The following is a 27,857-nucleotide window of genomic DNA, read 5'->3' as shown; positions in this document are numbered from 1 at the left end:
AAATCACGATTTGAGTCTCCCAATGAGAGTCTCACAATTGACTGTGCCTCTGACACAATTTTAAATTCAAGATGGCAGAGCACAGCCCCAGATAAGTTCTCCAGGGAGGGTTCCTTGACTTACGTTTTATTTTGAGAAACCTTGTACTTTTTTTGGTGGGGTAAAAACTTTATACTATATTACCTGATGGAGGGAGAATCTGAAAGTTTCCTTTCTGTTCCACATTCTGTCTGCTACTAAGGGAAACGTATAATTAGAAATGATAAAAAAAAATAAATCCCAACGAAAATAAAGACAGCCCAGCGGTTGGATAAGAAAAGCCTTGAAAGCTATTTATTTGACAAGTTCAAATAATTTATGGTTTCAATTTGCCACGAGCACACCCAGAACAGGCCGAATTCTGTCCTGAATTTGTAACAGATTTTAAAACACGGAAGGGCTTAACACATTTAATGGTGTCACCTCAGATTTACAAGCCAAAGCTGACCCATCACACACCACATTAAGAGATAATGAAATCAACCACATTTTCTGGGAGCGGAGGCGTTAAAGAGAATAACTTACACATACATACAACCGAGATGATATCTTTTAAGTGCACTGCCTGCAGGAAACTCGAGTGGAATTCTAATATATTAAAGAGTTTAACGTGTAAAAGGCAAGGCACTAAAACAAGAGGTAGCCTTACAACTTTCTGTGGAATATACCGTGTTTCTCCCAAAATAAGACCCTGTCTTATATATATATATATATTTTAATTTACATTTATATCCCGCCCTTCTCCAAAGACTAAGGGCGGCTTACAGTGTGTAAGGCAATAGTCTCATTCTATTTGTATATTTACAAAGTCAACTCATTGCCCCCCCAACAATCTGGGCCCTCATTTTACCTCCCTTATAAAGGATGGAAGGCTGAGTCAACCTTGGGCCTGGTGGGACTAGAACCTGCAGTAATTGTAGGCAGCTGTGTTTTAATAACAGGCTTCTTACAGCCTGAGCCACACCACGGCCCTTTTTGAACCCAGAAGTAAGTGCTTGGCCTTATTTTCAGGGAGGTCTTATTATTTTGGGGCGTGTGGAGCAAGACGGGCCTCCTCTTGCAGTCTTACCTGATTTCCAGCTCTGCCTCCCTAACCCAGGGAATGGTGGGGACCGGCTGCGCATGTGTTTAAATATTTTTGGGGAGGGCTTATTTTCAGGCGGGGCTTAGTTTAGCACATGTGCTCAAAAGCCCAATTGGGCTTGTTATCCGGGGAGGTCTTATTTTTAGAGAAACAGGGTACTTCCATGTGAATGTGCCAAGACACATAAACACACCTCAGTGAAATCACGAGTACTCTGTTAGGAAATTTACCGCTAAGTAGAAACTTATCATTTTTGAGGATTCTTGAACCAACGCTGTGTCTCTTCTTCGGATTTCGTGCAGTGGGGAAAAAAAATGCCAAGCCAGATAATCATTCGAGTGAGCAAGAGGAGAGGGAGAGGCTAAGTTCCTAAAATGGAGCCACTCGGGAAGGTCGCTCTGAGTGGAGCGATATTTATTATTAAAGAGGTCTTACTGACAAGCTGCGTCTGAACTGACCGCGAGGCAGAAGAGGAAAGGTGGGGGTGGGGGGCAAGGAAGACAATGTGGAAATATATCTGCTGTGTTCGGACACGGTATCGTGGTATCGGTGGTAAGCAGGACAGACTGCCGATTTCTTGATCGTTTCACATGAGTGAAAAATGGGAGCCGCTCACCCAAAGCAAACAAAACAGGTTATGTTATGGTCCGCCAGCAGCCTGCGGAGCTGGCAATAGAGTCGGACAGCGATGAGGCTGAGAAACAACATGGGCCAGTCCTGGAGGCTGGGAAAGGCCCGGATGAGGGCTCTGCATTGGAGGCAGAGGTGGGACCAGGGCCATTGGGGAGTGAGGTGCGGACTCCGGAGCCTCCAGAGGCTGACAGTAGTGAGGCAGAGGAACAGGAGGAGCCTGTTCCTAATGCATGCATGAGAAGAGCTGCCAGAAGGCAAGAGCAGCTAAAGCAAAGAGGACGACTTGGAAGTAGGGCCAAGAGATGATTGGCCCCTCCCATAAAGCTTAAAAGACCAGCGACAATGTTTGGGCTCTTTGCCGGAAAACAACATTGATAGCTTTGTTGCTGCATTTGTTTTGTATTGGTGTCTTCTGAACTTTTGCCAAGAAAGGCCTTTGGCAGTTTGCCTAATTGGACCAAGGTTGGTGATAGGACTGAGGAATTGTGTTGGGAGGAATTTGCTTTAGTTTAGTTTAGTTGAACTATGCTGAGTTAATTCTCAGCTGTTATAATAAAGTTTGTTTGTTTTTACACTGACTGAGTTTCCTACTACCTACTTGGGCCTGGGTCACAACAGGTTAGCAACCGCAGGTAACTTGTCGAAGAAACCCGCTACAAAGATTTTAACTCTTTTGGTAATGCTTCTGTATGGCGGGTTTTTAAAGACCTGGGTCGAAGTAATCCAGGGATTTTCTAAAAGGGGGTTGAATGTCTCCGTTATCATATAATCAGTACAACTAGAGCGTTCAGCTGGGTGAGAGAAGAAATAAAATGAAATGCAGATTTGTTTCCACCCCGCCTGTGTGGAAATGGAATGCAGGTTGATTTTTCTTATTAAAACAACACCACCACCTACACGTAATCAAAATAGAGCGATTACAGATCGAAGCAAGAGCTCCGTATCCAGGGAGATTTTAAATGGGGGCCCGTCCCCTGGGCCTTTGTGAACCCCGATTTCTCAGCAAAGGGAGGCTCTGCGTGTCAGCCAAGTGAAATAGGATAAGCATCTCTTACTAAGAAGGGAGGGAAGGTGCATAATATAATATCCTCTTCGCCAAGGAGAATGCAGAATCAGGATTTCTGCTCCATGGGTTCCTGAGACAACAGCTATTTAATATTGGATGATGCGAAGCAAATTTGGACTAAGCAAAGAAAGGCAGGAGAAAGATATCCCTTAAGTAAGCATCTTTCATGCGACTGACTGCTAGCCTTTAATCTTGATTTTTTTTTTTTTTTGCTCTATTGCCACAGTCTGACTTCTGTACTTTTTAAAATAATAATAATAATAATAATAATTCAGGCCTAAATTAACACCCTTAGAAGCCTGTGCAAATTCATCTTACAATCCCATCAGCCCGTACTGTCGAAATACGATGTTGATTTCTTTGCAAAAATCAAAAGAAGAAGAAAACCCAAATTAAACGAACGCCTTCAGCCAAAGGAAAAGGAAAGACGGGAAGATCAGAAGGGATTCTTTTTGCGGAAGGTTTGCGTTGCGTGGAAGCGACTCTGTAAGAAATGGATGCTTTGCGTTTTTCGAAAGGAGCCATTAGAAAAGAAAGTTTCGGAGTTAAAATCTTTTGGTTAGAAGCAGCCGTTGGGCAGTGTGAACTGTCTGCAAAATGAATGATAATCACTCCTCTAAGAATCCATGGGGCAAACCATGATACCACGAAGGGTTTTGCAAATGACAGTTCATAGCAGGGGTCACCGACAGCAGCTAAAGGGAGCTGGGATGGGCTGTAATTATTTGAATTTTTTTTTTTATTTGCATTTATATCCCGCCCTTCTCCGAAGACTCAGGGCGGCTTACACTATGTTAGCAATAGTCTTCATCCTATTTGTATATTTATATACAAAGTCAACTTTTATTGCCCCCAACAATCTGGGTCCTCATTTTACCTACCTTATAAAGGATGGAAGGCTGAGTCAACCTTGGGCCTGGTGGGGCTTGAACCTGCAGTAATTGCAGGCAGCTGCTGTTAATGACAGACTGCATTAGCAGTCTGAGCCACAGAGGCCCGTTGAAAATTCATTTCCAACCAGTCTTTCTAACTTCCATCTGTGCATTCACGGCGGGCAAATGTCATTGCCTAAATCAAAAGCAAACTACAGTATTTTTGGCTCCATAAAACACACTCCTGTTTTCGGCCTCCGCACGTCCCGTTTTTGGCCTCTGCGCAACCCGTTTTCAGCCTCCGTGCGCCCCATTTTTTTAAAAGTTTAAAAGAATAAAAAAAAGCTCAAGTGAATAGAATAGAAAAAAAAAATTAGAAGCGCAGGTCATGACTTATGTTGTAACTTTATAAACATCTTCCGAACAGACAAGCAAGGATGCAATTCATTTGAGGATTATTTCAGAAATCAGTGGATACAGTCCAGTGTTGTGTATATCTTAATAATTGAAACGTATTTCTAAAAAAGAGATCACTCTGTAAACCAGAGGTCACCAAACTTGGTTACTTTAATACTTATGGACTTCAACTCCATTCTGGGAGTTGGTCCACAAGTCTTAAAGTGGCCAAGGTTGGAGACTCCTGCTGTAAACCATTGAGAATGACGAAAATCCAGTTCCTTGGTATCCAACGTTGCCTTTTCTTAAATGAGCCAAAGCGATTGTCCGGTTACGGTTAGCTACTTGCAGGTAGTACTTAAACACTGCCTCTCCAAGGCATGTAGAAAACTTGGGAGTAGAAAGCAAGAGAGAGAGAAAGTGAGAGGCGAACCCAGGGCCAGCCGTGCTGAGCAAGGCGGTGAACAGCTACCTTAGACTAGCTACCAATGACATTTACAACTTGGTCTGGATCACGGAGTGCACCGCTCGGATGTGAACGCTGGGCAGGCATAACCAGGAAGGGGGAAACTCCTTGCTCGCGTGGCCTTCGTGAAACTTGATGTTCAGGTAAAAGTCACCCGTGCAGAGAAATAGAATCGCCCCGACACACATGGAGTTTTCTGTCGGCTTCACCTGAAAGAAAAAGGATGGGAGAATTGGAGCAGAGTCGGACAAGGCAAAATTTAGGAATCATGTGCGGGTGAGTGTGTGTGTATGTTCCGTTTCTCCATCCTAGTGTTGTGGCCCGCCAGCGGCCAGCAGAGCTGGCAGCAGCTTCGGACAGTGAGGAGATTGGGGAGGAAGATGGGCCAGTCCTGGAGTCTGGGGAAGGCTCTGATGAGGGCTCTGCATCCGAGGCAGAGAGGGAGCCTGGGCCGTATACCAGTTATCAGCTGCCTTCGGAGTCAGACATCAGTGAGGCAGACGAACAGCTGGAGCCTGTTCCCAGTGTGCGCACGCTCAGAGTTGCCAGATAAAGGGAACAGCTAAAGAACAAGGGTCGACTTGGGAGTAAGGCCACAGGTGGACGATGAATGGCCCCTCCCAGAGGGGATAAAAGAGGAGCGAAAGGGGAGAGGAGTTTGCAGGAGACAATTAGTTTGCTTAATTGGTTTGTGAATCTTTGCCAAGTTTTGAAGATATCGACCTCACAGCTCTCCAAGCCAGATAACGTCTGTGACTGTAAATTTTCCCTTGAAAGACTTTGTTGGATGTGAATGAGAAGAATTCACAGTAACTTAATAAAAAGGGGTTTTTGTCGGGACAAGGAGTCTGCTTCTAGCCCGCTCTCTGCCTCTGACGCAGAGCCCTCCCCAAAGCCTTCCCCAGACTCCAGGACTGGCCCGTGTTCCTCCCAAACCTCCTGACTGTCCGAATCTGCTGCCAAATCCACTGGCGGGCCACAACAAGCACCGAGAACCCCGCAGCGCACTGATGATGATACCTAGTTTGGTAATGAAACGTCTGCAAGAAAATAGCCAACTTCAGAGGACACCAAAGATGCCGCTGTTGCAAATTTCACATGATTTTAAAGGAAAGCCTGGGTTGTGTGCATTGTAGCACAACCATACAATTCCTCATGCTTGTCAAGGAGACCTAATTAATTTACCCAGTTGGTAGAAGGATAACTGGAGCCCAGTTTATCGATGTGAAAGATATACACACAGGGGCAGGGACATGGTGGCTCAGGGGCTAAGACACTGAGCTTGTCAATCAGAAGGTCAGCAGTTCAGAGGTTCGAATCCCTACTGCCGCATAACGGGGTGAGCTCCCGTTACTTGTCCCAGCTTCTGCCAACCTAGCAGTTCGAAAGCAGGTAAAAAATGCAAGTAGAAAAATAGGGATCACCTTTGGTGGGAAGGGAACAGCGTTCCGTGCACCTTTGGTGTTCAGTTATGTCGGCCACATGACTAAGGAGACGTCTTTGGACAGCGCTGGCTCTTCGGCTTTGAAATGGAGATGAGCACCGCCCCCTAGAGTCAGGAACAACTAGCACGTATGTGCGAGGGGAACCTTTACCTTTACCTATACCAGGAGTCTGCAAACTTGGCTCTTTTAAGACTTATTTATTTTTATTTATTTATTTATTTTGTCACAACAATATATGTAGGCATCATACAAAAAGATTATATATTATATAAACACATATATGAGAAAATATAGGGAGGTATAAGCATATATATATATAGGAAGAAGAAAAGAAAAACAATAGGACAGGAACGGTAGGCACGTTTGTGCACTTATGCACGCCCCTTATGGTCCTCTTAGGAATGGGGTGAGGTCAATAGTAGACAGTTTTTGGTTAAAGCTTTTAGGATTATGAGAAGAGACCACAGTCAGGTAAAGTATTCCAAGCACTGATGATTCTGTTACAGAAGTCATATTTTCTGCAATCTAGATTAAAGCGGTTGACATTAAGTTTAAATCTATTGGTTGCCCTTGTATTATTGCAATTAAAGCTGAAGTAGTCTTTAACAGGAAGGACATTACAATAGATGATTCTATGAGTTAAACTTAGGTCTTGTCGAAGGCGACGGAGTTCCAAGTTTTCTAAGCCTAGGATTTCAAGTCTGGTGGGATAAGGAATGTTATTGTTTTCAGAGGAATGAAGAACTCTTCTTGTAAAATATTTCTGGACACGTTCAATTGTATTGATGTCAGAGATGGGAATTGAAGTCCACAAGTCTTAAAAGAGCCAAGTTTGCAGACCCCTGACCTATACAAAGGGCGTACTGATTTTATTTTATACTTTATTATTTTTATCGGTGATGTAAAACATTCTGGTGTTTAACAAAGTAGAAGATAAAGTTAAAAAAATGTAAGCAAGCAAGCGATCAAGCAAACAAATCCAAACTTTTTTAAAACAGTGAAATGTGAGGAATTCCAAAGACCTTTGAAAGAAATTGTTGAATAAAATATCACAGAACGCCACCGGACGTTCCTTTCTTTAAGGTTTCAACTTTGGAGACAGAATAAATACGATCCAGCACGGACTTAACTGTATCGATGTAAAAGGTGTTGGAGCCAACAAAAGTGATGCCGTCTTGGAGATCGTAATTGTGGATGCCGTTTTGGTAATCTTGGTAGGGGATCACAGTGAGGGAGAAGGGTCCGACGTTGTGCTTGCTCCAATTGGTCAGTTTCACTTCGAGCTTCACTGGATCCCCGACGGTGCAGTCTGCTACAATGTCCGAGTCGCAGGGTTTTCCTTCCACCAACACATCTGTAATACAAAAAGAGATAGACGGGAGAGGGGGGGGGTTTGAATGTGTTTTGCTTCGAGAATGTGAAATCCTAAATTAGGCTAGGCTAGGCTAGAATAACAGAGTTGGAAGGGACCTTAGAGGTCATCTAGTCCAACACTCTGCTCAGGCAGGAAATCTTACACCACTTCAGACAAATCGTTGTCCAATCTCTTCTTAAAAACTTCCAGTATTGGAGCATTTACAACTATTCTATTCTATTCTGTTCTGTTCTGTTCTGTTCTGTTCTGTTCTGTTCTATTCTATTCTATTCTATTCTATTCTATTCTATTCTATTCTATTCTAGTCCATTCCCTTCCCTTCATTATTTTTTCTATTCTATTCTATTCTATTCTATTCTATTCTATTCTATTCTATTCTATTCTATTCTATTCTATTCTATTCTATTCCCTTCCATTATTTTTTCTATTCTATTCTATTCCCTTCCATTATTTTTTCTATTCTATTCTATTCTATTCTATTCTATTCTATTCTGTTCTGTTCTGTTCTGTTCTGTTCTATTCTATTCCCTTCCCTTATTTTTTCTATTCTATTCTATTCTATTCTATTCTATTCTATTCTATTCTATTCTATTCTATTCTATTCCATTCCATTCCCTTCCCTTCATTATTTTTTCTATTCTATTCTATTCTATTCTATTCTATTCTATTCTATTCTATTCTATTCTATTCTATTCTATTCTAGTCCATTCCATTCCATTCCATTCCATTCCAAGCAGGAGACCCTATAGGGCAGTTGTCCAGTCTCCTCTTACAGTAGGGCACCCATAACTTCTGGAGGCAAGCCGTTCCCCTGATAAATTGTTCTTACTGTTAGGAAGTTTCTCGTTAATTCCAGCTTCTCTTTTCTCCTTGATTAGTTCAATCAATCAGAATAAAACTGATTGCTATTGGGTCGAGCTCAAGCAAGAGACCCTACACCATTCCAGACAAGTGGCTGTTCGGTTTCTTCTGAAAAGTCTCCAGTGATGGATCATTTACAACTTCTGGAGGCAAGCAGTCCCACTGGTTAATTGTCTTTACTGTCAGGAAATTTCTCCTTAGTTCTAAGTTGCTTCTCTCCTTGATTAGTTTCCACCCATTGTTTCTTGTCCTGCCTTCAAGTGCTTTGGAGAATAGCTTGACTCCCTCTTCTTTGTGGCCGCCCCTTAAATATTGGAACGCTGCTAATGACTTCTGGACCTTTCGACGCAAGCTAAAGACATTTTTGTTTCATTGCGCAGGGCTGGCCTAATAGTTTTTAATGGGGGCTTTTAATAGAGTTTTAGTTTTATAGAGTTTTAGTTTCTTAGCCTAATTGAATTAGTCTTTTAAAATGCTTTTAATTTTTGTATCTCTGTTTTATTTGGCTGTAAACCGCCCTGAGTCCTTCGGGAGAAGGGCGGTATATAAATCAAAATAATAAATAATAAATAAATAAATAAAATTTCATCAGATTAAACATACCCAATTCCAGCAACTGTTCTTTATATGTTTTAGCCTCCAGTGCCTTAATCATCTTGGTTGCTCTTCTCTGCACTCTTTCTAGAGTCTCCACATCTTTTTTACATCGTGGCGACCAAAACTGGATATCTTTTAAATTTAATGCCTTTTGCAAACCAAAAGGAAGCAAGTTGCAACTGAAAATGAATACCGCAGTAGAGGTAGTCCTCCAGTTACAACAGTCGATTTAGTGACCAAAGTTACTACGGCACTGAAAAACCCTACTTGAGTCGGCTGTGGCAAGTTGGCCATTTAGTTGAGGTAAAAACCTGCTACTCAGAAAAGAAAGTTTTTTTTTAATTATTCTTTTTACTAAGGCTTGAAATCGTTGCCTTCAGAAGTTGTGGGAGCTTCATCACTGGAAGCTTTCAAGAAGAGACTGGACGGCCATCTGTTAGAAATGGTGTTAAGTTCTCCTGCTTGGGCAGGGGGTTGGACTAGATGACCTACAAGGTCCCTTCCAACTCTGTTAAAATGATCCTGATAATAATAAATAAATAAATAAAATTTCATCAGATTAAACATACCCAATTCCAGCAACTGTTCTTTATATGTTTTAGCCTCCAGTGCCTTAATCATCTTGGTTGCTCTTCTCTGCACTCTTTCTAGAGTCTCCACATCTTTTTTACATCGTGGCGACCAAAACTGGATATCTTTTAAATTTAATGCCTTTTGCAAACCAAAAGGAGGCAAGTTGCAACTGAAAATGAATACCGCAGTAGAGGTAGTCCTCCAGTTACAACAGTCGATTTAGTGACCAAAGTTACTACGGCACTGAAAAACCCTACTTGAGTCGGCTGTGGCAAGTTGGCCATTTAGTTGAGGTAAAAACCTGCTACTCAGAAAAGAAAGTTTTTTTTTAATTATTCTTTTTACTAAGGCTTGAAATCGTTGCCTTCAGAAGTTGTGGGAGCTTCATCGCTGGAAGCTTTCAAGAAGAGACTGGACGGCCATCTGTTAGAAATGGTGTTAGGTTCTCCTGCTTGGGCAGGGGGTTGGACTAGATGACCTACAAGGTCCCTTCCAACTCTGTTAATCTGTTAAAATGATCCTGATAATAATAAACATCCATAGCTAGCATCTTCTCTACAGTGGTAAAAGTCTGGCATTTTACAACACGTTTACAATTTTCAGCCCACATCGTTATTAGTATGAAGTTATATTTTATTTATTTTTTGTTTTTATTTTTTTACTTTTTTATTTCTCATAAAACATACAAATGTACAGTCTCTTTACCTGTTGTTAATCATACATATTATCTTTTGACTTTCATATCAGTTCATTCTTCATCCAAAAAAAAAAAAAAAGGGTATATTCGAATAGGAATATGCCCTATTATTTTTAGGATGAAGAAGTTATACTTTATAGAGGTATTGGCTTTTAAATGAGAAACTAAAATCTTTCATTAATTCTTCTTAATGGAAAAAATCTGAATTCACCTAGGCATTTGTTTTAAATTTGCATTTATATCCCGCCCTTCTCCGAAGACTCAGGGTGGCTTACACTATGTCAAGCAATAGTCTTCATCCATTTGTATATTATATACAGAGTCAACTTATTGCCCCCAACAATCTGGGTCCTCATTTTACCTACCTTATAAAGGATGGAAGGCTGAGTCAACCTTGGGCCTGGTGGGACTTGAACCTGCAGTAATTGCAAGCAGCTGCTGTTAATAACAGACTGTCTTACCAGTCTGAGCCACCAGAGTATGTTTTCCTCTTTTGTTATTGTTAAATTGGTATCGTTTAACAGGTGAAGAATCCGCAGGAATCTAAACAAGCTGACCGACAAATCACAACACATACCCACTGCCTGACAGAAATGCAATTGATAATAATGGCAAGATGTTCCTTTGAATCCTGATTAGGCAGCGAACTGCAGTTAATTCAAAATAGTATTCATCAGTAAAAAATATGTACAGGTGTTGCCAGCCGGGATAACATTTTAAAATATACACCCATATTTTTTTTAAATTATCATTATTCGCTCTTCCCGAATGACACAAAAGAGTTTAGGTATCTTTAACACCTTCAAAACCTCATCAACTGACAGAGTAGTGAAAAGGTCAGAAACATTCATTTCTGGTAGATTAATTTAGCAATAACAAGCCTCAAATCAACCGGGTCAACTTTTTTTCCGTTTATTTCATCACATTCTTGCTTCAGCCTCTCCTCTCTCTTGTTATTTTTAGTTTTGTCAGTAGAAACCATTTGAGCTAAACCTAATATTTTGTCACTGTCACAACCCCTCCCAGCTGCCTGGGTTTGTGCATGACAAATCGCCCCAAAGATCTCACCACAGCTTGGCAAAAAAAAAAAAGAATAGATTAAAAAAAAATCGTTCCTATTCATGCCAGTCGTACATTTTTCCGAAATAAAAAAAAAAAAAAAAGAGAGGGATGTTGGATAGAAAACCTTTACGAATGAAGAAAAGGACCGCAAACAAACAGTTCTTTGTGCACGTATTTGACACGTCTCGAGCTTCTCTGACGAGACATTTCTGGCAAAGTAAATTTTCCGATTCTCTTGGCAAACCAAGGCAGGGGTAATTAGCAATCACCCACTGAGCTCATTCCAAGGAAAATATGGATGTTGCCAGGAGAATAGGCTTATGGACAGAACACAGGATGGCTGTCAAACGCCCGGGAAATCACAAGATTCAGGCAGTTCAACTGGGTATAAAGGTTTATTGCAAGCTTAAGCGCTCTACAAGAATCTGACCAACTAACGGTCAAGGAAAATGTGCGGGAGATAAGAAGATTAGATTAGAGTTAGATTTATTAGATTTTTATACTGCCCTTCTCCCGAAGGACTCAGGGCGGTTCACAGCCAGAATAAAACAATAATTATGTACACAATAAAACCATAATTAAAAAACTTATTGAATATCAGGCCAAAATTAAAACCATTTAAAACCACAAAACCCCCAAAAAATTTACATCAAAATATTAAAAGCTACTAAAAATTTCTATGCCAGTCCTGCACGAATAAATAGGTAAGTCTTCAATTCGCGGCGGAAGGTCCAAAGGTCAGGCAGTTGACCGAGTCCTGGGGGAAGTTCATTCCAGAGGGTGGGAGCCCCCACAGAGAAGGCCCTTCCCCTGGGGACCGCCAGCCGACATTGCTTGGCGGACGGCACCCTGAGGAGTCCCTCTCTGTGAGAGCGCACGGGTCGGTGAAAAGCAATCAAGGAGGGTTGGACTTATAGATCTCTTGCGGGCACGCAGGGACTCGTGACTTATGACGTGTTTGACCCCTCCCTCGGGCTCAGCCTGATCATCTCCTACAATGTCTGGTTTAGTGCTAAGAAAAAGCCTTCTTTAATTTCTCCAATCTTTGCAGTCCAAAGATTCTGGATCAACTGTCTTATTCCGCTCATCTAGCACGTTACCCATAATTAACAGATTTTACAGATTAACAGAATTGGAAGGGACTTTGTAGGTTGTCTAGTCCAACCCCCTGCCCAAGCAGGAGACCCTACACCATTTCTGACAGATGGCAGTCTAGTCTCTTCTTGAAAGCTTCCAGGGATGAAGCTCCCAAAACTTCTCACTGTCAGGAAAGTTCTCCTTATTTCCAGGTTGAATCTCTCCTTGTTCAGTTTCCATCCATTATTCCTTGTCTGGCCTTCAGGTGCTTTGGAAAATAGCTTGACCCCCTTCCTCTCTGTGGCAGCCCCTCAAATATTGGAAGACTGCTATCCTGTCTCCCCTGGTCCTTCTCTTCGCTAGAGTAGCCTGCCCAGTTCCTGCAACTGTTCATTGTATGTTTTAGCCTCCAGTCCCCTCATCATCTCGATTGCTCTTCTCGGCACTCTTTCTAGAGTCTCAACGTCTTTTTTATAGTGTGGTGACCAAAACTGGATAAGAGTTGGAAGGGACCTTGGAGATCATCTAGTCTAACCTCCTGCTCTTGCAGGAGACCTATACTATTTTTGATAAATAGTCCAACCTCTTTTTAAAAAGACTCAAGGGATGGGACACCCACAACTTCTGTAGGCAATTTGTTCCACTGGTTAATTGTGTTCACTGGCAGGAATTTTCTTCTTATCTTCTTATTTCTAGCTTGGTTTTCTTCTTGGTTAGTTTCTGTCCATTGTTTCTTGTCCTGCCTACAGGTACTTTGGTAAACAACCAAAAACCCTCTTCCTGGTGGAAGCCCTTCAAGTATTGGAAGACTGCTATCATGTCACCAGTAGTCCTTCTTTTCACTAAACTAGGTGTACCCAATTCCTGCAATTGTTCTTTGTATCTTTTAACTTCTTCTTGTTGTTAGTTGTGAAGTCGTGTCCAACCCATTGCAACCCCATGGACAATGTCCCTCCAGGCCTTCCTGTCCTCTATCATCCTCTGGAGTCCATTGAAGCTCACACCAACTGCTTCAGTGACTCCATTCAGTCACCTCGTTCTTTGTCATCCCCTTGTTCTTTTGCCCTCAATCTTTCCCAGCATTAGGCTCTTCTTCAGGGAGTCCTTCTTTCTCATTAGGTGGCCAAAGTATTTGAGTTTCATCTTCAGGAACTGGCCTTCGAAAGAGCAGTCAGGGTTGATCTCCTCTAGGATCGATGGGTTTGATCGCCTTGCAGTCCAAGGGACTCGCAGGAGTCTTCTCCAGCACCAGAGTTCAAAGGCCTCAATTCTTTGGTGCTCAGCCTTCCTTATGGTCCAACTTTCACAGCCATCCATTGCAACGGGGAAAACCAGAGCCTTGACTATACACACTTTTGTTTTGCTGCTCTTCTCTGAACTCTTTTCAAAGACTTGACGCTTTTTTTCCTTTTTCATTAACATTAAAGTTGAAAATGTCAGAAGGCTTATTCAGATATAGAATTTAGATATTTCACTGGTCTCCAATCCTTACGTTGTATCTGCAATGGGACAGTCCAATGAAGGGTAAACTCACCCACCTTCTCTATTCATCCGGTGGTGTACCACACCTCCTCTCTATGTGTCCGTGAAAAGCCTCCGATTCTCACATCCAATTAAAATGTAAAAGGTCATAAGACAGAAACTTCAGATCGGAGAAATTGATTTCATCTTTCCCACAGCCAATTAGTCTACGATTGATTTAGGGTTTGTATGCCGTAGAGAGATTAATTATTTCCTGAATGCAAAGCCTAACCTGGCACCAATCCAAAAGGTATAAAGGCAGCTTCCGCTCTGTCAAACGATCAGCCCTGTTTGCAGAGCTACAAGGGAGGCAGCCGATTACAGAGGAAACTACCTTTACAGAGCTGCTCACCTGAACCAAGAAATTATTTCGGTTTCGGGTCTCTCGCTAACGCAGAAACCTTTGATGGCGCTCGGTGGAGCTCACTTAACATTCTCATTTGCAAAGGAATAAAGTCCAGGCGTCATGTGTTTGGCTGGCTAACACAGATGGCATGTAAAAACAGAGATAAAAAGCATGAGCTGTTCGTTAAGGATTCGATCCCATCAAACAGCTCTAGGTTTTTATACAGCAGATCAACGGTGAGTCTGAATTTGAATCTCGGGTTGTGGTTTCCGCAAGTGAAAGGTCTTGGAGCTGAGCAAGAATAGAATAGAATAGAATAGAATTTTATTGGCCAAGTGTGATTGGACACACAAGGAATTTGTCTTGGTGCATATGCTCTCAGTGTACATAAAAGAAAAGATATGTTCATCAAGGTATAACATTTACAACACAATTGATGGTCAATATAGAATCTACAAAGAATCTACAAAGAATCTACAAAGAATCTACAAAGGTGTGTCGGTTTTCCTATAGGTTCATTGTGAGAAGGGCCCACCCCGGTGGTGGGATCCTACCGGCTTAACAACCAGTTCGGTGATTGTGCGCTTCGCCCTGAACCAGACGCACGCTATGTGTGCATTTGCAATAGAAAGAAAAATCACCTTCCGCGTTAGTGCTAAGGAATTATAAGGGGTGGCAATCTGCTCTGCCTCACTAATCAGCTGCAAAGATATAGGTAAGTAAAGCGCAGGGGTGGACGGGCAGGCCCAGCTGATCATTGGAGCGAACTGGTTTGCTCCCAGCTGATCGTCGGAGCTACCGGTTCGCCCGAAATGGTCCAAACCAGTAGAATCCCGCCCTGCCCTGCCCTGCCCTGCCCTGCCCTGCCCTGCTGGGTGACCAGTACAACACAGACTTCAGAAGATCATTAGAACTGCAGAAAAAATAATTGCTACCAACCTGCCTTCCATTGAGGACCTGTATACTGCACGAATCAAGAAGAGGGCCGTGAAAATATTTACAGATCTCTCGCATCCTGGACATAAACTGTTTCAACTCCTACCCTCAAAACGACGCTATAGAGCACTGCACACCAGAACAACTAGACACAAGAACAGTTTTTTCCCGAAGGCCATCACTCTGCTAAACAAATAATTCCATCAACACTGTCAGACTGTTTACTGAATCTGCACTACTATTAATCGTCTCATAGTTCCCATCACCAATCTCTTTCCACTTATGACTGTATGATTGTAACTCTGTTGCTGGCAATCCTTATGATTTATATTGATATATTGACCATCAATTGTGTTGTAAATGTTGTACCTTGATGAAGGTATCTTTTGTTTTATGTACACTGAGAGCATATGCACCAAGACAAATTCCTTGTGTGTCCAATCACACTTGGCCAATAAAATTCTATTCTATTCTATTCTATTCTATTCTATTCTATTCTATTCTATTCTATTCTATTCTATTCAATTCAATAAAAGAAAGGTCAGTCCAAACAAAACAGGTTTTTCTCCCTTGCAAGAGAAGCCAGAATGCCCAGTGCAATAGAGGTGACATTATTTCAAGCCCAGGCACTATTTCTAACTAAAGCTTCCATCAACAATTAAAGGGCTACGCATGGGGTAGCAGAAGCAGCTACCAGACTTTTCCTGAGAACAATTTAGAAAAACGATGCCTCCTGAACTAATTCTGTGGTATGGAAGGAGGACGGGAGAAGATATCCAATGTTTGAGGGGTTGCCACAGAGGAGAGGGGGGGTCAACCTATTCTCCAAGCCACCTGAAGGCAGGGCAAGAAACAATGGATGGAAACTAATCAAGGAGAGAAGCAACCTGGAACTAAGGAGAAATTTCCTGACTGTGGGGACAATTAAGGCTTTGCCTTCAGAAGTTGTGGGTGCTTCATCACTGGAGGCTTTTCAGAAGAAACTGGACAGCCACTTGTCTGGAATGGTATAGGGTCTCCTGCTTGGAATAGAATAGAATAGGGCCTCTGTGGCTCAGACTGGTAAGACAGTCTGTTATGAACAGCAGCTGCTTGCAATTACTGCAGGTTCAAGCCCCACCAGGCCCAAGGTTGACTCAGCCTTCCATCCTTTATAAGGTAGGTAAAGTGAGGACCCAGATTGTTGGGGGCAATAAGTTGACTTTGTATATAATATACAAATGGATGAAGACTATTGCTTGACATAGTGTAAGCCGCCCTGAGTCTTCGGAGAAGGGCGGGATATAAATGCAAATAGAATAGAATAGAATAGAATAGAATAGTTAGAAGGGACCTTGGAGGTCTTCTAGTCCAGCCCCCTGCTCAGACAGGAAACCCTATACCACTGCAGACAAATGGTCATCCAATCTCTTCTTAAAAACTTCCCGTGTTGGAGCATTTTCCAAACAGAAGTTGTGGCTGCTTCTTCACTGGAAGTTTTTAAGAAGAGACTAGACAACCACCTATCTGAAATGGGATAGGGTCTCCTGATTGAGCAAGGGGTTGGACTAGAAGACCTCCAAGGTCCCTTCCAGCTCTCTTATTTGGTTACTCTGCTATTATGTCGAACTGCAATTATTTTTTTAAAATTTGCATTTATATCCCGCCCTTCTCCGAAGACTCAGGGCGGCTTACACTATGTTAGCAATAGTCTTCATTCTATTTGTATATTTATATACCAAGTCAACTTTATTGCCCCCAACAATCTGGGACCTCATTTTACCTACCTTATAAAGAATGGAAGGCTGAGTCAACCTTGGGCCTGGTGGGACTTGAACCTGCAGTAATTGCAGGCAGCTGCTGTTAATAACAGACTGCATTAGCAGCCTGAGCCACAGAGGCCCCTTGATTTGCTTAACAAGCCCGGCCATAAAGCTGATAAAATTGGCCATGACTGATTGAACAACCAATGGAAAATCTGGCCCTGATTGGGATCAGAAGTTAAGGTCAACCTGTACATTTTCATCCCATCTGGAGAATCCCACTCACTTATCTTTGTTTCTCCCTCTCCTGTGAACTAGCAATTAGCATTTTAATTTTGCTAGCAAGAGTACACTACTGGAATTTAGAATGCAGCTGCAACCTAACAAGCGAGCGTTAAGCACACATAAATATTTCTCAGGCAAGTGAATCACATCCAGTACTCTACATGGGCAGAGAAGTGTTGAAGAAAACAGAAAACAGAGTTGGAAGGGAGCTTGGAGGTCTTCTAGTCCAACCCCCGGCTTAGGCAGGAAACCCTACACCCCTTCGGACAAGTGGCTAGCCAACGTCTTCTTAAAAACTTCCAGTGTTGGAGCATTTGCAACTTCTGGAGGCAAGTCGTCCCACTGATTCATTGTTCTCACTGTCAGGAAATTTCTCCTTAGTTTGAGGTTGGTTCTCTCCTTGATTAGTTTCCGCTTTGGAAAATAGGTTGACTCCCTCTATTTTGTGGCAGCTGTGTTGCAGTTATTTCTCCATAAGGCATGGGAAGAACTGCATACATGGAGAATGGTTGAGAATAATTGTAACAGTTGATGTTGTTGTCAGTTGCGAAGTCGTGTCGATCCATCGGGACACAATGGACAATGTTCCTCCAGGCCTTCCTGTCCTCTACCATCCTCTGGAGTCCAGTTAAGCTCAGGCAGACTGCTTCAGTGACTCCATCCAGCCACCTCGTTTTCCGCTGTCCCCTTCTTCTTTTGCCCTCCATCGTTCCCAGCATTTGGCTCTTCTCCAGGGAGTCCTTCCTTCTCATTAGGTGGCCAACGTATTTGAGTTTCATCTTCAGGATCTGGCCTTCTAAAGAGCAGTCAGGGTTGATCTCCTCTAGGACTGATCGGTTTGATCACCTTACAGTCCAAGGGACTCGTAACGTAACAGTAATTGTAACAGTAAAGATTATTAAAGAATCTATCCTTTGCCTGAAGTCCAAGTTAGAGCTCAAAAGAAGATCGAACAAACAGCCGAGTCATGGATTATAAATTCAGGTAGCCCTCGACTGACGACCATGATAGAGCCAACATTTCTTTTGCTAAGCAAGACCCTTGTTGAGTGAACTTCCCTCATTTTACGGTCTTCCTTGCTGGGTAGGCTGAACGCCACCACATGTTTACTGGATCCGTGCCCCTCCTGGTTAGTACTGGCTACTCAGGAGGTGACACGAGGCTGGCTCCAGGGGATTACAAATGCTTCTCTGCGGGAGGGGGTCTTTCCCGCGGCCTTGAAAGAGGCGGTGGTGAGACCCCTCCTCAAGAAGCCTTCCCTGGACCCAGCTGTTTTAGGGAACTACCGGCCAGTCTCCAATCTTTGCTTCACGGCGAAGGTTGTAGAGAGTGTGGTGGCATGTCAGCTACCCCAGTACCTGGATGAAGCTGTCTATCTAGACCCGTTCCAGTCCGGCTTCCGGCCCGGATACAGTACGGAGACAGCTTTGGTCGCACTGGTGGATGATCTCTGGAGGGCCAGGGATAAGGGTTACTCCTCTGCCCTGGTCCTATTAGACCTCTCAGCGGCTTTTGATACCATTGACCACGGTATCCTGCTGCGCCGGTTGGAGCGGTTGGGAGTGGGAGGCACCGTTTATCGGTGGTTCTCCTCCTACCTCTCTGACCGGACGCAGACGGTGTTGACAGGGGGGCAGAGATTGACTCCAAGGTGCCTCATGTGGGGGGTGCCGCAGGGGTCGATTCTCTCACCCCTCCTGTTCAACATCTATATGAAGCTGCTGGGTGAGATCATCAGTGGCTTTGGGGTGAGATACCAACTGTACGCTGATGACACTCAGCTGTACTTTTACACCCCAGGCCACCCCAGTAAAGCTGTCGAAGTGCTGTCCCGGTATTTGGAAGCCGTATGGGTCTGGATGGGGAGGAACAGGCTCAAACTTAATCCCTCCAAGACTGAGTGGCTGTGGATGCCAGCACCTCGGTACAGTCAGCTGCAGATGCGGCTGTCTGTCGGGGGTGAGTCATTGGCCCCGATGGAGAAGGTACGCAACTTAGGTGTGAATGGTTACAAGAACTGGGCATGGCTGGTCTAGTGAAGAGAAGGACCAGGGAAGACAGGATAGCAGTCTTCCGATATTTGAGGGGCTGCCACATAGAGGAGGAAGGGGGTCAAGCTATTTTCCAAAGCACCTGAAGGCCAGACAAGGAATAATGGATGGAAACTGATGAAGGAGAGATTCAACTAGGGGTGAAATCCAGCAGGTTCTGGAGAAACAGTGATGGAAATTTTGAGCAGTTTGGAGAACTGGCAAATACCACCTCTGGCTGGGCCCAGAGTGGGGTGGGAATGGATATTTTGCAATATCCTTCCCCCAGGAGTGGGGTGGGAATGGGGATTTTGCAGTATCCTTCCCCTGGCGTAGGGTGGGAATGGGGATTTTTCAGTATCCTTCCCCTGCCACGCCCACCAAGCCATGCCCACAGAACCAGTAGTAAAAAAAATAAATGGATTTCACCACTGGACTTAACCTGGAAATAAGGAGAAATTTTCCGACAGTGAAAACAATCAGCCCATGGAACAGAAGTTGCCTTCAGAAGTGTTGTGGGAGCTTCATCACTGGAGGCTTTCAAGAAGAGATTGGACAGCCATCTGCCAGAAATGGTGAAGGCCAGGGTCTCCTGCTTGGGTGGGGGGTGGGATTGGATTAGATGACCTACAAGGTCCCTTCCAACTCTGTTCATCTGTACTTCAGGCTTGGTTTGTCGGAAGGCGGCAAAAGGGGATCGGCATGAAAGCCGATCATCGTAAACATGAGCCAAGCATCTGAATTTTAATAGTGCAACCCCTGGGATGGCTGCAAAGGTCACAAGTCAGAGGTGGGTTTCAGCAGGTTCGGTAGCGGAAATTCTGAGTAGTTTGGAGAACCGGTAGTAAAAAAATCTGACTGGCTCCGCCCCTATCTATTCTCTGCCTCCCGAGTCCCAACTGATCGGGAGGAAATGGGGATTTTGCAGTGACCTTCCCCTGGAGTGGGGTGGGAATGGAGATTTTACAGTATCCTTTCCCTGCCACGCCCACCAAGCCACGCCACGCCCAAGCCACGTCCACAGAACTGGTAGCAAAAATTTGTAGAACCCACCACTGTCACAAGTCCCATTTTTTTTCAGCCCCATTAAAACTCCGAATGGTCACTAAAACCAATTGTTGTAAATCGAGCACCAACTGTAAATAGGGAAGCATACTGGAGGATGAAGTTCCTGCCTGCTTTCAAATTACCTGAGCGACGTCTTAGGAAAAGGCTGCTCTGTTGCAATCCAACTTAAAGTGAACCGCTCCAAGCTCGACTGCAGAAAATATGACTTCAGCAACAGAGTTGTTAATGCTTGGAACACACTACCTGACTCTGTGGTCTCTTCCCAAAATCCCCAAAGCTTTAACCTAAGACTGTCTACTGTTGACCTCACCCCATTCCTAAGAGGTCTGTAAGGGGCGTGCATAAGAGCACCAGCGTGCCTACTGTCCCTGTCCTAATGTTCCCTTTAATTATATTCACTTTATGTATTCAATTCACTAATATATACTTATATATATTATCTAATATGTACTCGACAAAATAAATAAAGAAATAAAAAAATTAGTAACGACGGAAGCACATCCTTTGGTCTGGGCTGTTTAAAACCAGGCAAATTCCTTTCCTTCTCTCTCTCTCTCTCTCCCTCCCTCCCTCTCTCTCTTTCTCTCTCTCTCTCTCCCCCCCTCTCCCTTTCTCCCATTCCCCTATAAAAATCTGAAGCAGCTGCTGTCATCTTCTTATTTCAGCTCCACTAAGCAAGAGGTTGTATAAAATTCCCTTCCGATGCTGAGCTTTTGTTCCAACCATCCCAATCTGTGCTGGGTTTTTGTTGAATCAAAGGAGCCTGGCCATTGTTCCTGGGCCCTCGCAGCCTCTTTAATTTGCAGCACTGGATTTGCCACTGCTTGGTTTGTGGTCGTGAAAAAAAGCCGCCAAAGAGGTTAGGCGGGTCCATCCAAACAAAACAGATTCATAAAATGCAGCCTCTCTCCTCTTCGGACACATCACACCAATGCCAAACGGCCATGGCTTAGGGCCCGGGTACTTACGGGACCGCCTGCTGTTACCTCATGCCTCCCACCGACCCGTACGCTCACACAGAGAGGGTCTTCTCAGGGTGCCGTCCGCCAAACAATGTCGGCTGGCGGCCCCCAGGGGTAGGGCCTTCTCTGTGGGAGCTCCTACGCTCTGGAACGAACTTCCCCCTGGATTGCGTCAATTGCCTGATCTTCGGACCTTTCGCCGTGAGCTGAAAACACATTTATTTATTCAAGCGGGACTGGCTTAATATTTTTAAATATTTTTAAATCTTTTAATCGGGGTTTTATTATTTTAGGGTTTGTAATTTTAAATCTTAAATCTTTTAATTGGCCATTTTTCTAATATGCTCGGTTTTAAATTGTTGTTTTAATTGTACATTTTTTAATGTTTTTTATCTTTTGGCTGTACACCGCCCTGAGTCCCTTGGGAGAAGGGCGGTATAAAAATTTAATAAATAAATAAAATAAATTGGGTGACAGCTGAGCCTCCCGTTAACGTGTGTATCATTTGTGGTAAATCGGTGTGTGATGCGCTTCAACGCTGGGCGATCGGCTCTCTCCGATTCACGTTGAAACTTAGAAATCTCCATTTGCTGGTATAAAAATACATATATACACTTACGGCAAAACGGTAATTTTGGGACGGCAAGAGATCTGGCAAATCAAATTGGTCTGCAATCACTGCCATGCTAAATACCCAAAACAGCATACTGTTGGTTGGTTGGTTTGTTTAGGAAATTTACATGGCCACCTATTCTCTCACAGGGACTCTAGGTGGCTTACAAGCAATAAAAGCACAGTATAGAAAATTAAAAAAAACAAAACACATGCAATAATTCTCCAACCCCTAGTGATAACAAACAAACAAGGAACTTGGTGGGCTCCATCACACTCTGGGCTCCCCAGGCCCGCTGGCGAAACCAAGTCTTCAGGGCCTTACGAAAGTGGGAGCCAATCTAATCTAAGCTACAGGGTTGACAATGATATTCCAAAGGGAAGGAGCCACCAGGGAGAAGGCCCTTCTTCTGGGTCCCGCCAGATGTACCCACATGTAGGGGATTGTTCTGTCCCCCTCGCCTCCGTCCGAGCGATGGCTTAATTAGCTGGCACTATCAGCTCTGGCAGCAAACTAGCGACCGTCTGCCAAGTCACTCTGTTATCTCCCTTGATGCCGATGAGTCACCCAGGAACAAACAGTACTTCAGCTCTTAGTTAAGCAATTGATTTTGCCTGCTACGAAGAGGCATAGCAGCCATCGCTGGTTTTATATCCTGTGGGGTGTGGCTCCATGACTCAGCACTTCCTAGGCCTGCCCCACCCCTGCTTCTGTTATTCCCGCCTCTCCTGCCTATGAAACCTAGGGTCCAGCCAGGCCTGATTGCCATCAGCTGGGTCTGGAGGCGTGGCCTGGGGAGGGAAAGAGTCAGGGACGGAGGCCTCGTTATCTCCTCCACCTGGCCTGCCCCTGGCTCCTGGAGCTGAGCCAGGGGAACCAGTGCTCCCGAGGTAAGTCCTGATGGCCCTTCCCCCTCACTTTCCAAGTCACTTTCTGGCAGGGGGCCCGGCTCGGGGGGCGCAGACACAACAGGGATGGGACCCACAACAGTCCTTGCCTTCCCGCTGTAGTGCAGGTCTCCAACCTTGGCAACTTTCAGACTTGTGGACTTCAACTCCCAGAGTTCCTCAGCCAGCTTTACTGGCTGAGGAATTCTGGGAGTTGAAGTCCACAAGTCTGAAAGTTACCAAGGTTGGAGACCCCTGCTCTAGTGGGTTCGGTGGATGTGACCGGCAAGAAACGGTGGGTTGGGACCAAATTCAGAGAATTCCCTGTCACTCTCGGAGTCACTTTCGGGCATTGGGCCAGGTTCGGAGGCTGGAGTCAGAACAGCTTCTGGCTACTTTTCAAGGGCGGCCCGATTGTTTTCTGCTCCTGGTGAGCACTTTTCAGATGTCATTTTTCAGCATCCTGCGATGCTAAACCTGACAGTCAGCACCTGAACTAGAAAGCTACAAGATTCAACAGATCCAGAAGTGATAGCAGCAAGCAAACGTGGATGTTCAAAGAAGAGACCGATTCCACAGCAACATCTGGTAAGACGTCAAAGCAGATTATGAATGTTTTTATGAGGCTGGCCCTGTCCTTAGGCCACTGAGATGGACATCTCAGGTGACAGATGATGGAGGTGGCAAAAAGCTACCTAGAATAGAGCTGTAGTAGTCACAGAGGTAAGCCCATGAAAAGTTGGTGGTATCCGAATACAATAACAATTGCATTTTGTTTAACTACCCTTGTTTCAGAGGTGGGTTTCAGCAGGTTCTGGCCAGTTCTGGAGAACCGGTAGCAAAAATTTTGAGTAGCTCGAAGTAGTAAAAATTCTGACTGGCCCTGCCCCCATCTATTCTCTGCCTCCCAAGTCCCAGCTGATTGGGATGAAAAGGGGATTTTGCAGTAATCTTCCCCTGGATTGGAGATGGAATGGAGATTTTACAGTATCCTTCCCCTGCCATGCCCGCCAAGCCACACCCACAGAACCGGTACTAAAAATATTTGAAACCTACCACTGCCTTGTTTATATTCTAATTGAAGAACTACCAATTCAGACAAACAATCGATAAATAACAGCCTAATCAAGGAACCACCAAGAACATTCCCAACACTGACAAGATAAGCAACTTGTATATAAACAGAGACCCAACAGCACTGATGCTGTTACCTAGTTGGGTAATGAGACAACCAAGAAAACAACCAAATTCAGAGAGCACCAAGAATCCCACAGTCCTCCTCTGTACAAACTCTACATCCTTCTAAGACTGATGCTGTTACCTAGTTAGGTAATGAAACTTCTGCAAGAAAACTCTCTTTCTCTCTACAAACCCCACACCCTTCTAGGATTGATAGGGTTACCTAATTGGATAATAAAACACCTGCCAAAAAAACTTCCAAACTCAGAGAGTATCAAGGACCACCCAGTCTTCCTCCTCCTCTCCACAAACCCTACACCATGGGTCAGCAACATTTGGCTCCAGAGCCGCATGCGGCTCTTTGGGCCCTCTGCTGTGGTTCCCTGTCAAGTGATCCCACCAATGGCTGGCCCCGCCTCTCGCCCTCCCGTCCCAGTCACTCCTTGCCTGGCCTGAGAAGGTAAGGGCGACAGCGGGGGATGGAGAAGCGGCCAGGTGTCGTGTCCCACTCCTCCGCTGACGGCCGGGTCAGGGAAATCCGAATCAGGCGTACCTCTGCAGCTCTGCCAAAGTCCTAGCAAAGTCCTCAGGGCAGGCAGGAGACCAGAAAGTGACTTCAGCAAGATAAGGTAGACTTTGCCTGACTCACAGAATGCCAGAAAGCAGATCCTTTATATAGGCCATGGGGTGTGGCTCCATGACTCAGCACTTATCCAGGCCTGCCCCTCCTTTCCTTCTGTCGCCGCCGCCTATCAATTCTTCTGAAGCGAGGGTCACTCCAGTCGGCAGCTGTTGGCAATTGACCGTCCTCAGGCTCACATGCTGTGGGGGAGGGGGAGGGGTCTAGTTGCTCCGTTTGCCTGGGCATGGAGCCAGGGCTGGTGGCCGGAGGTACTACTTCCTCCTCAGCCTGTCTGGGCATGGAGCCAGGGCTGGGGCCGGGAGGCATACTAGGACATTCCTCAGCGTTCGGAAGCAGATAAGAAGGACCCGGCTGCGGTGAAAGCGGACGAGACACAACACCAGGGCAGGGACAGAGAGATACAGAGAGAGAAGGAGAGTGGGGGGAGAGAGGGAGGGGAGAGAGAGAGATATATCAAAAGGATTTTGTGGTTCCTGGTGTTTTTTAACAACTGGTTCTCTGCCCTAATGACTGGCTGGGTAGGCGTGACTAGGAGGTCATGTGACTGGTGGAAGTGAGTGACATCGAGTTGGCCACGCCCACCCAGGTTTTGTGGCTCCCGGGGTTTTGTTTTCTGTGGGAAACAGCTCCAAATGGCTCTTTGAGTATTTAAGGTTGCAGACCCCTGCCCTACACCCTTCTAGGACTGATGCTGTTACCTAATGGGGTAATGAAACATCTGCAAGAAAAAAAACCAAGCTCAGAGAGCACCAAGGACCCGACATTTTGCTCTTTGTCTTAGGTAGTGAAGTGTTAGCAAAGAGCAGGAAGAAGAAGAAGAAGAAGAAGAAGAGGAGGAGGAGGAGGAGGAGGAGGAGGAGGAGGAGGAGGAGGAGGAGGAGGAGGAGGAGGAGGAGGAGAAATGGTATAGAGCTATCTGGACTATATACTGTTATTTATTTACTCTATTTGCAAGCCACTTTACCGCTTATTGCAAAATTCAAGGCTGCTTAGAGCACTTTAAAAATATATAAACGCAACAATAAAAAAACAACAACAATGCACTTGAGATGAAACTTCTACCGACGGAAGAGAGCAGGCAGAGCTAAATCACCTTTATTCATTAAAGGGTAGGTGTTAAAGCCGATTCATTCTATAATAAAATGGTTTTTCGTTTCCACTCCAATGAAGAATGAAGACACACAAGCAATTAGCATTGGACCATCTGGATGAAAACCGATCGGCGTTGCTGTTCTGGAGCTGCAACTGCGCATGACGATCAAGATGCAACTCTTCCAAGATTGCAGAAAAGAAAAGCGGAAGAGAAATATACAAAAACCATCCCCTGGCATAATAAGGATTTAAAAATAAAAATAAAAATGCCAAACTTGCTCACAAGAAAGACTCCACCTCAGCATTCCTAAAAGAGAAGTTTACCACAGAAAAATAATAATAATAATGATTTCGTTCTCCAATATATCCTCATTTTAAATAAAGAGGAGCTCTGGCTGAAGAGAACTCTTATTAACAATTTTTTTAAAAAGGCCCATCAAGACAGAAATCAGGGCGCATGCAAGCGCTGCGTGTATTCTGAATATAAAACCGGAAGGAAACTCTTTTGTACGGCACATATTACCGCAAACCTCCAAACTAATTTGTTGAACAGTCCATTGCTTTCATAATCCTTTTTAGCTTCCTAATCTCCAGAAAGTTTCCCATTAACAAATAACATTTTTAAATTGAATTAGTGGGAAGGGAAGGGAGGCAGAGAGGCAGATGAGAAACGGAAAAGGGAGGGAGGGAAGGATGGAGGGAGGGGAGAGGGGAGAAGGGGAGAGGAAGGAATGGAGGAGGGAGGGAGGGAGGGGAGAAGAGAGGGAGGGAGAGGAGAAGGGGAGAGGGAGGGAGGAAGGAAGGAAGGGGAGGAAAGAAGGGAGGGAGAAAGGAAGGGAGGAGGGAAGGAGGGAAAAGGGAGGGAGGAAAGAAGGGGAAAGGAAGGGAGGGAGGAAGGAAAAGGAGGAGGGGGAAGGAAAGAAGGGAGGGAGGGAGGGAGGGAGGAAGAAAGGAGGAAGGAAGCAAGGAAGGAAAGAAAGAAGGAAGGAAGGAAGGGAAGGAAAGAGGTTGGATCCAACATCTTTTGATTTGTAATTTTCTTCCAAAATTATTTTGAAAGCAAAAATTTGGGCAAATCTCCCGGAGATGGTGAATTCTTAGGCACGAAAGCTGGTTGTGACACGGAAGACCTTACAGACTGGAGGGCGATATTAAGAAAAAGGCATACTATGCCCTGGAATTCAGATTGCAAACGGACATAATGCCCAAGCTTCAGGATCCAATATACAACTAAGAAATTTGGCACAGTGGCGCAAAGTGGTTGAGATTTCGGAAGGAAAATGGCTAGAAAAAGAGGGCAAGGTAGGAAGGGAAAACTAAAAGAAGGCAGGGATGACCAGACTTGGCAACAAGAGCTTGGAGCAGAAAGGTTTTTCGTGTATGATGGAAGCGTTTTAGCAACTGACAATTAATTTGCTACCAAAGCCTTATGTTAAGCGATAGGTTTTTGTTTTTATTAAATCAATCAGAAATGGAAGAGTAATTCAGTTGCAAAAACGGAGCATCATCTGGTCAATGGGATGGGTTCTGATAGAACCATGGCCAGGACTTCATAGCAGTGATGGAGGAATATGTTGGGGAGGGTGAGGTTTTTGTGTGTGTGTGTGTGTGTGTGTGTTTGTGTGTGTGTGTGTAGCCAGGCACAGGTTCTACTCAATTCCGTATGAAGAAGACTGGAGATTTGAGCAAGAGTGAAATGTAAAATTTGTCACTACCAGTTCTGTGGGCATGGCTTGGTGGGGGGAGGGGGTAATGTGACTGGGTGGGCGTGGCCAACTTTTTTTTCCCTTTTAAAAGCATTTTTTCTACAACCTCTTCGGCCCAAGAGGTTGTAAAAAAATGCTCTTAAAAGCCTGTGATGATCAGGCAACTCAGCTGGGATCGTCAGAGGAGCCCTTTAAAAGCTTTTTTTTTTTTACAACCTCTTCGGCCGAAGAGGTTGTAGAAAAAATGCTGAGCAATCTTATCATCAGAGGCTTTTTTTAAAAACTTTTAAAAGTATTTTTTCGGCCGAAGAAAAAATGCTTTTAAAAGTTTCCAAAAAAACCCAAAACAACCTCTGATGATTGCGCGGCTCAGCTGGACATGGGAGGGGGCAGGGATTTTTGCTACCGGTTCTCCGAACCACCCGCTGCCATTGCTACCGGATCGGGTGATCCGGTCCAAACCGGGAGCATTTCACCCCTGGAAGAAGGGCCTCTTTTGCTGTGGCCCCTTGCTCTGTGGAGCCTCATCCCCTCAGAGATCAGAATGGTCCCAACCCTGTTGGCTTTTTGCAAAGTTTTAAAAACTTGGCTTTTTACCCGGGGC

General features: G+C 44.4%; 1 protein-coding gene across 4 annotated transcripts in view; it reads right to left on the bottom strand.

Annotated features, from left to right (window-relative positions):
* Window positions 1-306: 306 nt before the first annotated feature.
* The window catches only part of TRAPPC9 (trafficking protein particle complex subunit 9), a 397,590-nt gene continuing 370,039 nt past the window's right edge, over window positions 307-27,857 (bottom strand). For all 4 annotated transcript variants that reach the window (XM_058177413.1, XM_058177411.1, XM_058177412.1 and 1 more), the window contains exons 22-23: window positions 7,132-7,355; window positions 307-4,765 (exon numbers count right to left, since the gene is read on the bottom strand). In XM_058177413.1, the coding sequence (XP_058033396.1) occupies window positions 4,586-4,765; window positions 7,132-7,355 (404 nt within the window). In that variant the 3' untranslated portion in view covers window positions 307-4,585. The remainder of the gene's footprint in view (window positions 4,766-7,131; window positions 7,356-27,857) is intronic.

Source organism: Ahaetulla prasina, chromosome 3, assembly GCF_028640845.1.
Source record: "Ahaetulla prasina isolate Xishuangbanna chromosome 3, ASM2864084v1, whole genome shotgun sequence".
Classification (NCBI taxonomy): domain Eukaryota; kingdom Metazoa; phylum Chordata; class Lepidosauria; order Squamata; family Colubridae; genus Ahaetulla; species Ahaetulla prasina.
This window is presented reverse-complemented; position numbering and strand designations above follow the sequence as displayed.